Source organism: Pteropus alecto, unplaced genomic scaffold (genome assembly GCF_000325575.1).
Source record: "Pteropus alecto unplaced genomic scaffold, ASM32557v1 scaffold40, whole genome shotgun sequence".
Taxonomy (NCBI): Eukaryota; Metazoa; Chordata; class Mammalia; order Chiroptera; family Pteropodidae; genus Pteropus; species Pteropus alecto.
In genome coordinates, this window is record NW_006431919.1 from 18018459 (window position 1) to 18028416 (window position 9958).

At 54.8% G+C, this 9958-nt stretch overlaps 1 protein-coding gene across 1 annotated transcript in view; it reads right to left on the reverse strand.

Annotated features, from left to right (window-relative positions):
- Nucleotides 1-4348: 4348 nt before the first annotated feature.
- Nucleotides 4349-9958, reverse strand: part of STC2 (stanniocalcin 2) — an 11216-nt gene continuing 5606 nt past the window's right edge. Inside the window, exon 4 of the mRNA XM_006906524.3 lies at nt 4349-5410. Coding sequence (XP_006906586.1) covers nt 5008-5410 — 403 coding nt within the window. The 3' untranslated portion in view covers nt 4349-5007. The remainder of the gene's footprint in view (nt 5411-9958) is intronic.

Sequence of the window (9958 nt, forward strand, 5' to 3'; positions counted from 1 at the left end):
AAAGAAAATTGTCGTCTCAATCTATTGAGTTTGGGACACGGATTGTTGACATAGCCATAAACAACCGAGACGGAATTCTAGGGCCTGGTCGTTCTTCGGGCATGAAGCCCTCTCAGGCGCCCTCAGTCCCGTGCTGAGTGTTATCTGTGACTCGGGAGGGCGAGCGGGCCGACGGTCCCCATCCCCTTTAGCATGCCACTGCTTTGTATGTGGGCCCTGCCCCTTTAATTTTAAGAACCGTAAAACATTCTGGAAACTGTCTAATGGAAAACGGAACCAGGTGATTCTCCTCCGTACCTTGTGAACAATTGCCCTGCGTCTGAGAGTTCCTTGGAGGGGCCTTCTCGTCCCTCCCGCGTCTGAGCTCATCCGGGCAGCCCCGAAGTGAAATGGTGGCGAGGTGGGTGCCGACCCCAGGTGCCACTAGGCTGGGATCTGCGGAAGGGCAGGGTCCATCCTAGTGGGGCCCGTCTTTGCGGCCTTCCCCCCATTCTTCTGAGGGAGTGGCTCTTCTGCGTGTGTTCTTTTTCGGGGAGCGATAAAAACCGAACTGCTGATGCAGGCAGCAACGGAGGACTCCCAGCCCAAGGCTTGTATCACTTTTCTCTGCCCACAGAAAATAATTTCCCATGAAACCTCCTCTCTGGCCAAGGCCTGTCCCCTTCTTGGCAGGGGAGGGGGCTTTCTTTTCTGCTGACTTTAGAATAAATTCAGATTTCTGCCTCCGGGTTTTGGGGCGCGCGGCTCCAGCCTCCTTGAATCCCAGCGTATGTGGAGGTCCTTCTGCTCTCATCCTGCTGCAGCGTGATCACTTCCCCGCCGATGGCTTGGCACCGTCTGGAGGGCGGGGGGCGGCGGCTGTGCTTCCGAATGTGGTGTATTTAACCCGCGATCTGACACCTGGAGTGAGAGATGCTGAGTCAGATTGGGTAGAGCTGGCGTGCCATTCCCGGAGCTCGCCAGCCTCGTGACTGGTTCTAGGCACATTAAGATGCCCCTGAGCCTCAGTTTCTTCGCGGGTAAAACGGAACTTATGGATAACGTCTGCAAAGCACCGGGCAGCGCATGGGGCCCACGACAGATCCAGAAGCGACCACAACCATCACGATGAGGATGAATGACGACAGAGGTGAAGATTTCAGGGGGGGCCTGGCTTCTCAGACAGGGCCGGCGAGCGGTGGGTTTCGTGCAGAAAGTTCTTGCCACGTGACCACAAAAGCCAGTCGCTCCCAAAACACTTTTCCCGGTGGCACCTGAGAAGAGCCTTTAAAAAAATTAACCACATGCACGGCAAAGCGATCAGACTCCAGGATTCTCCCGCGCTCCCTCATCTGAACTGAAATTTGACTCTTTGCAGAGAGGAAAGGTGAGGGCACCAATTTTTCTTTCCGTTCTAAAGCAAAACTCCTCCGAGGCCAGGCGCTATACATAGAAGAGTGTAATGATGCTTTCTTGAAGCCTCAGGTAAAATAGGAATAATGCTGATTGGTTGAAATTAAAAATAAATCAAGTGTGGAGAAGCTGGGCCTGAGGGAGGCCAAGCACGTGGGCTCTGAGTCGCTCATCTGGGTTTGAGTCGAGACCTCCTACGGGCTACGCACACAGTTTGGGACGAGTCGCTTTACCTTTCCATACCTCAGTCCCTCCACCTGTGAAGTGGGATGATAATTCCTGCCCCTTGTGGGACAATGTATGAACAGTGTGCCTGGCACAGAGTGCAGATGCCAGGGTCAGTCTAAGGGAGAGCTGGGGAGGAGCTGGTGAACTTCCCTGCTTGGACCAGGCCACTGAGCCGTTATGCTGGTGGCATCTGCCGAAGGGTCAGCCTGGAAGAACAGGCAGCCAGGCCCCAGGGGAGTCTCAAAGGTGAGACCAGAGAGAGAGCTGTGGGGGCCTCGCTAATGGCCACGAGGCTGGCAGTTCCAGGCCCAGTGCATGGAGTTCAGTCTCTTCTTGGCCTGGGTGACTCAGGTGGGGTTTTGGACCCAGGCTTTCTCCCTCTGATGGAGGAGAGCGCCAGGTGGCCTTCACCTGGTCCACCTCCCTGTAAACTGAATATCCGGCATTTTAAAAGGACTCACAGCCCACCCTCTCTGCACTGGACGTCCAAAGCACTCCCAGACAATAACCCTACTCGAGTGGAAGCCATTTATTTAAAACCTTTATCAATGCTTGGAGGAAAGAACGCCCTGTGACAATGGACAGATCCTGCCGCCTAAATCCGCAACAGAAACAGCTGTTGTGACTTAGCGAGCTCACGTGGTGCCAGTTCTGGGTTCGGGCGAGGTTCCTCTTCCTTAGGAAACGGGCCCTGGCAGCCTCGTTTCTCCAAGGCGTAGTGAAGCCTTTTACTTGATTCGAGTTTAAGTTTGTCTCTTTCCGTGTGCATGTGTGTCAAAGCACGACCACAGCGTTTTCTGTTTGTTTAGTTTTGGGTGTCAGCGTTCGTTGGGTTAGACTCAGTCCTCTCGTTTTCAGAAGAACGGGGCTATTTATTGATACAAAGGAGGGGTGGTTCGCATCGTCTTGTTAAGATGCAAAGCTGAAAATAAACATCGGATCTTTATTTGGAAATCCACATCCTTCCTCCGAGGCAGGCCCCTGGGGAAAGCTGTATGGCTTTGCTCACAGTTTCGATGGCACAAAAGCCTCTGCCACCGCTCACGGGAATGTGGACTTGCCCTCAGTTTTGAGCAAAAGAACCTTAGCAACAAACCCTACTCTATACTAGAACATCAGGGACCAGAATTAAATGCGGTCCACCTGACTTTCAGGAAGAAGCGAACCAGGAGCGTGAAGAATCTACAAGAGAGATTAGTGAAGGGGTTGCCACGAACACAGGAAGCGATTTTATGCCTCAAGGAGAAAACAGTGCAGTTATAAATACAAATGACAACTATTTAGAATAGGAGTGATACATGGGGCGTGTTTACACTGAGAGGAACATGGAAGTGATGCCTTCCACACACGCAGCCCAGGAGCCGGCCAGCGAATGAACAGCTGACCCAGCAACCCAGGAGAATGTCTCTGCTTCCGAGTGATGTAAGTACAACACTCGGCGTGCTGCAGTGGCCCGTGGCATGGAGGAGACAGCCACGGTTTGTGCTCGGTTCCCATGGCAGAGCCCGACACAGCCCTCCTCCTCCCGCTGGTGCCGGCGGGCGGAGCTGGGTGACTGCTCTGTCTCCTGCTTTCTGCAGCTCCAGCTCCTTCCAGGTGCTTCTCCTCCCCGCCCCCTCCATCCCTGGCACTTTGTCGCCCTGCCCCCAATGCCCGAGTGGCTTCTTTCCAGCCCGGGTCAGGAAAGACTGTGGGGATGACCCTCCGGCCCCACGTCCTGGAGGTGACGAGGCCAGATTTGGGGGACATAAATACTAGCCATGTTTTGGGTAAGGATGTTTCTCCAGAGCAAGTCGTTTTTAGAGTAGACAAGTTTGGCTTCTTTATCTCTGGCCTCAGGTTGCTCCGAGGGAGAGCAAGGAGCTGATCGAAACAGAGGACGCGTTCTTTCTGGCCCTCCCGCTAGAGCAGGAGTCAGCAATCTCAGGCCCCAGAGGCAAGCTGGGCGCCTGTGAAAGGGTCCCGGCATGGGGCCAGGCCTGTTTGTGATGTGCTGTCTACGGGTGTCTGCTTTTGTGCTAAGATGGCAGAGTCGGGTCGGGTGGCTGCGACAGGAACCCCATGACGTGCCAAACTGAGAACAGCGCATTTACTCTCTGGAAGACCTTGTGACCCTGCTCTGGAGGGGACCTGGCCCAGAACCCTCGTCCCCCTGCCCTCCTTGCAATCCTGGGCTCCTAGTGGAGTGTTGGCTGCAAGAAAGAAGAACCTTTAATTTGATACCGATGAGGAGAGAAAAAGAGAAGGCCTGAGTGAGAAACGCTGGAAGTAACGGGAAGAAATCCTCCGCCGACACCCTGTCCTCCTCCCCCTGCTCCCCGCCTTCCTTTTCTCCACCGACTCCTGGTTGCTCAATGTCCAGCCCGGAGCTGAGAAATCCCGCCCCTCAGTGATTTCCAGCTGTTGCCTCCACGCACGTGAAAGGCCGGCATTCTCGGATGGGAATTACTAGTGGCCTTTCTTCCCTTGTCCCCTTTCCACCCTCCAGGTGACCTTGGCCGATGGTCAAGGTGACGTGATGAGATGCTGAGGGGTCTGTCAGGCATCGTCCTGGCACGTGCACCTTCCCCCAGGTGTGAGGCTCGCCCCACGTGGCTCCGAGCCCCCGCCAGGCAGTTATAGAATTCCTTTTAAAATAACACTTAAAAAAAAAAAAAAAAATCAGCCTCCCAAAGATGTACCGTTTTTGTTTGTGTTACCTCTGAGCTGGTTTTAATGACCCAGTTGCTTTGTTTGAAAGCCATTTATTTAGAAGACAGATATATAGATAGAACTGGATAAATAAAAAAGTGAAACCAAGAAATGAAGCAGTGGTTAAAATACAAACAGGGGGCCACTCCCTCAGACAGGGAGCCCCCCCGGACAGAACAATGGCTCAGAAGTGACACTTAGCAAACCCCCCCACCCCCCACCAAGCAGCTCCAAACCTCAAGAAAGCGAATTTCTATCTGGCACCAAGCGCCCACAAAGCCCCTGCTTCCTCTCACCCTTTTGCCCCGGAAGCTGCGGGGCGGGCCCATCGCCAAGTGCGTGGTCCAGGCCCTGCTGCCCCCACCCCGGCCCACTGTCCCCCCAGCAGAGGAAACCGCGGGCCGCCGCCCAGTGGCTCCATGGAGGGACAGAGACAAAGTTGCAAGGACGCATGGCACATTCGCTCAGGAGGAGTGAGCGTGGTGCCCGCCGGGCCCAGCTGGGACCTCGCTGCTGCTCAGGGGGTCCCCCGCCTCGCCTGTGTGAATTCTGCTAACAGACACCGTCATCGAGTCCACGATCCCCACCAAATCCTGCGTGTGACATCCCCCCTCTTTAATGGCAAATGTTTTGGAATGTCCATAGAGAAGAAAATGGACGGCGTGGAGGAAAGATTCCCCGGGCGGGCCTTTTGTTTCACCTCCGGATATCAGAAAACTCCGACCGGTCGTCCTCCCACTCACTGCTTCTGGAGGCTCCCTGGGCCCCGCGGCCGGCCGCTGCGCCCTGGGCGTGGGCGCTTGGCTGGCCCCGGCTGCCTCGCTCGCCCTTGGCGCTCCGGCCGGTCTCCCTGCTGCTGGGCTCCGAGGCGTGGTGACCTGCTTCCCCGTGGCTGGTCCTGGAGACCCTGGCTTTGTCCACCTGCAGCTGCTGCTTGGGGGCCGCCGTGGGGGGCCTCTGCACGGCCGAGGTGCAGAAGCTCAGGATGGAGCAGAGGCTCCCCCAGCTCTGCTCGCACTGAGTCTGCACGCTGTGGGTGATGGCCTCCCTCACGTCCTCCCCACAGGTCAGCAGCAGGTTCACGAGGTCCATGTACGGCCTGGAGGTTGGGAGCAGAGAGAGGCACTGAGCACGGAACTGGTCCCGCATGGGCCTCAGGGCAGGGACCGCGCCAGGAAAGAGAGGTGGGAGAGCCAGAGCTCGGCTTTCTGGAATTGCTCCCAGCCTTTCCCCGTGTTCTGCGGGGCACTGGCCTCAACCCCCGCTCACCGTGTGGCCACTACGGATGAGGCTCCGTGCCAGGCAGTGGAGAGAGACGGAGGCTCGGGACAGAGCCCACCCTAAGAAAAAGGGCCCGTGACAAGGCGTGGGTGCGTATGATGAAGGAAGATCTCTGGGGACAGGGTGGTGAGGGTGCCAGCTCAAACCGTGCAGAGGACGGGAGAGCGTGGGCGTGTCTGGGGTGGGCCTTGAACCCCAAACCGAAGAGTTTTTTTTTGGCAGGAAAGGAGGAGCCACTGAAGATTTAGAGCTTGGGGAGCCCCACGCATGGCGTCGATAGGACAGGCTGCCTGGCTTTGCACTGGGTATCACCCTCCCGGGCAAGCCTGCTCTAAGCAAGGCTCCCACGAAACCGTCCCCAGGTCTGAGATGGTCCCTGGTTTCGGCTCGTGATGAAGAAAGGTGCTTGTGGGAGTTTCTGGCTGCATCTCCCTCCGCACCTGGTGCGGTCTGGATCAAGGGGAGAGGGGGGACGCCTCCCTGGGACTGTCATGTCTCACGGGGTGCATCTTTGTTGGTAGTGGGGTGGCTGTCTAAGCAGCTCTGTCCTTCAGCCTGGGCTCCCCCAGAACCGGAGGTGAGGGCTCGCCACGAGGGGCCTGTGTGTTTGGGACGAAAGCCAGCCGTCTGTGAAATAAACGTGCTCGGTTCCGGAGGGGAGGGCCAGTTGCTAGGGCCATTCCAGCCACCCCGGGTCTTTCTTTAGATGAAGTACTGTAGGAAGGACCGCACTGCGTAGACCTCCTCTTGGGGATGCGAGATGTGTGCGGAAGGTGGGAGCAGCGTGCCTGCGTTTTATATTCATGGGCCCATCTGGGGAGAGGCGTCCCCAGCAATAGGCTCTCATGGACCGGACCACTCACTAAGACTTTCTTACATCTTACTGGCCTTTTAGCATCCCCGAGTGGGGTCTGGAATGTTTCATGGGGCTAACCAGCATTCTTAAGCAGATCTCGGCTAGTAGAGTTTCTGGATCTATCTAACCATGAGCATGGGCAGAGAAATCACTCTGGAATGTGCGATCACATCTAAGGAGCAAGACTTTGCCTCTGCCAGCCTGGACCACCTGGCTCCTTAATCTTTTCTTTGCAGATTGGCGGTGGTTGCTAGGCAGGAAGAGCAGATTGTGTTTTAAGACTTTTGGGAAGTAGTTCACTGCCATTTTTATGAATCGGCCCTCAAGATGTAATTGAGTGACCTGTTCTCATTTTGCAGATGTCAAGATGGATTCAATGGATTCAGGGTGTGGTGAAGGTGGCTTTCGGAAGCTTCTGGGCTGGGAAGGGGTGGGGCTGGGCTGAGAGTGGAGGGGAGGAAGGCTCTGGCTGCTAGAGCAGACTTTTAAGGCCAACTGGATGCCTCTGGAGTCTGACAGTGCGTGGCTGATGGGCAGGCCGTGACGATGACGAGGACGACGGGGTGTGACACAATGGAAATGCTCAGTTCCTGCTCGTTTCCTTCCATCTTTTGAAAACTAGCACCTGACTGCCGCGGGGAGCTCAGGGGTGTATCTGCCACTTTCTGGGGCTGGATGAGCAAATTGCGGGGGCTGAGACTCTGTCTTTTGGGGACACTAAACTGATGCTCGTCTTCAAGTGTCTTTCCCCAGGGTAGGGGAGGGCTCTCGTGATGCCTTCTGGCCTCCTTCGCCAGGCTGGTCTGCCCGCCGGGCGAGCTCTCAGACCCGAGGGGAACTGAGAAGGCCGGATCCATGCCCACGCTCTTCTGCCCCTGGCCCTCTCCCCGGAGGACAGAGCTGTGGACTGCCATCAGGAGGGGTGTGTTAATCTAAGCCCTGTCCCCAGCTGGCCTGGTGCCTGCCTTCTCAGGCTGCGAGCTTAGCCCTTGTCTAATGACAAAGCCCAGCTCTCTTGACTGGGTGTCAGCAAGGCTAAAGGATTTTTAAAAACACTTGGAAGGGGACATGCCTGGGGACGTGCCTGGAGGCTGCCAGCACCCAGTGACAGGGTGTGTGGGGGCCGAGGTGGTTGATATGGAGACAGTGGGGCGGGAAGAGGTGAGGGGAGCAGAGGGGAACCACTTTAACTGAATGTGAGAGTGTCTGCGGGTAAATGGGGATGAGGAATGGGGGTGATGCGAATTCTGGGGTGACTATGGTTTCAGCTCTCATTTTCTTGTCTGTGACCAGTGCTGCACAGTCTTGAATGACCTTCTTGACGTTTGGGGCCTGACAAGATTCTTTGTACCAACATTGGTTAAGACAGTTAAAAAAAAAACAACAAAAAACTTGGTCAATTCAGCTTGAAGAACACGGCGGAGTCCGGAGTCCCGGGCTTCGGAAGGGGAGGGAGTGGGGCTTTGCGGGGAGCTGGGATTAGGTGGGACCCGCTGTCAGAGGTGCTGGCTTAGCAGGAGGCCGGAGGACATGGGTGCAGCCTCAGTGGGTGTTCCTAAAAGAGGCCCAGGCTTCCCTTCAGGGGGGCACCTGCATTTCTAGAGCGGGCTGGGGTAGGGGGTGATGTGTTTGTTCTAAATGATGGCAGGGCCCTTCGGAAGTGAGGGTCCCGTGGCCCCACAGGCCATGTCTCCAGGGAGGAGACACCGGAGAGCTACAGTGATTTACTGCCTCTGAAATTCAGGGGAGAGGGGACTTCAAAACCTCTAGTTTACGGAAAGACTTCTCTAAAAAGGCAGTCAGTCTTCTTGGCTCCGGGAATATATTATTGACATATAAACTAGTTTCCCATCACCTACTCTCGAGGCTAACATGCTGTTTCTAATAGACGAATGTGGATTGGGGATGAATGAATTTCATGAATTTCTCTGCATTACGCGGTTTGCCTCTTCCAGGGGCATCTTGAAGGAAGGGCATTTCACAGCGCCCTTCTTGTGTAGTGGGGATGTATTTGACCAAAGGGAAAAACCCTTGCCCTATCTGGGGACCAATGAGCCTTTCTCAGATCTAGTGGGTAGAGAACAGGCCAAAAGGCAAGAAGGTTTGGGGTCTGTCCCTGACACCTGGCTTCACTCAAGCGTCTCACCAGTTCCCAAGCTGGAAAGTAGGAATCGAACCTCAGAGGGAGGTCTTCAACCTCACAGCTTCATTTCCCTCCCGAATGGGGAGAGTAACCTCTATCTTTAAGGGCTATTAAATGATAATTGTGATGATCCAGGGAAAGTTCTGGCTAAGGGCCTGGCCCACTCGAAAAATGAAAAATGATAGCTATTATTATAGCTGCTGTCGATGCTGTTGTTGCTTTGTTTCTCTACAGGTATTTGGAAGAATAAAAAATGTTTTATCAGGCAGTAGTGTAACGTAAGGAAAAGGCAGCATTAATTTTCTCTTGTCAAGAGCTGCCCGTAGAGATTCACGGTGAATCTTAGGATCCTATCACTGCACCGGGGGGGCTGCTCGATACCTCTTGACCACGTGGAAAGAGACAGGAGGTGCTTGTCGTCCCCCACCATCTAAGTGGCATGGGTGAGGTGGGGAGTGGCCTGTCGAGTGACATAGCTGGGGGAAGGCCTTGGCACGAACGAAGAGCCAGAGTTCATAAAATTATACTGTTTGCACCCATGAGTCACTGGGTATAGACCGACGGTGCCACCGAGCTGGCAATGACTTGTCCTGGGCTGCTTAGCTAGCATCTTGCTTTCTGCCTTAAGCCTCTGAGGAAGGAGGCATCGTGACCTTCATCGTGACTACGCTTCCCGCTAGGAACAGCTGTGCACCCACAGGCTTCGCCAGTGCAAAGTCTAGGATCCTAGCAATGGCATGTTTTTTAAGGAAGATGTCCTGGGTTTATTACTGGATTTCAAGTCTTTCCAAGTAAGTTCCTAGTCCCTCCCTTTGACATCAAAGGTGTTCAGCGGATTAAAGTTTCTGCCATTTGCTTTGCATTTTCCTGGGGAGGTGAATCGGACCCTCTAAGAGGAAGGGGGGTTTACCGAGGCAGGACAAAAGCTATCATTCTCGGCGTCTGGCCTCAAGACAGTGTACATTCTGGAGCCGACTGCCTGGCTCTGAGCCTGGCTTTGCCTCTCTCTGTCTGTGACCTTGACCTGCCCAGTGGATCTCAGTTCTCTCGCCTGTAAAACGGAGATGAGACTGGCACCCACAACAGGGCTGTTGTGAGGGTCAAGTGCACCATTCACAGAGAGCGCTGGGTACCAGGCTGGGCACTTGGCAAACGCTGGACAGAAGTTATCCGTTCTCAGCGGTCCTGGGGCACCTACAGAGCTCCTGAGAATACTCAGGGAACGCTCGGGACCTTGGCCGAGGGCAAGACGAAGAGTATTTCTGAATCTTACATATTTCATGCTTAGTAAGAAAATTTCCTGTTTCTATTGCTTATGATTTTGAAACCGGTGGTGGAAACTTCTTTTGCTTTTCCTGAAGGTCAGC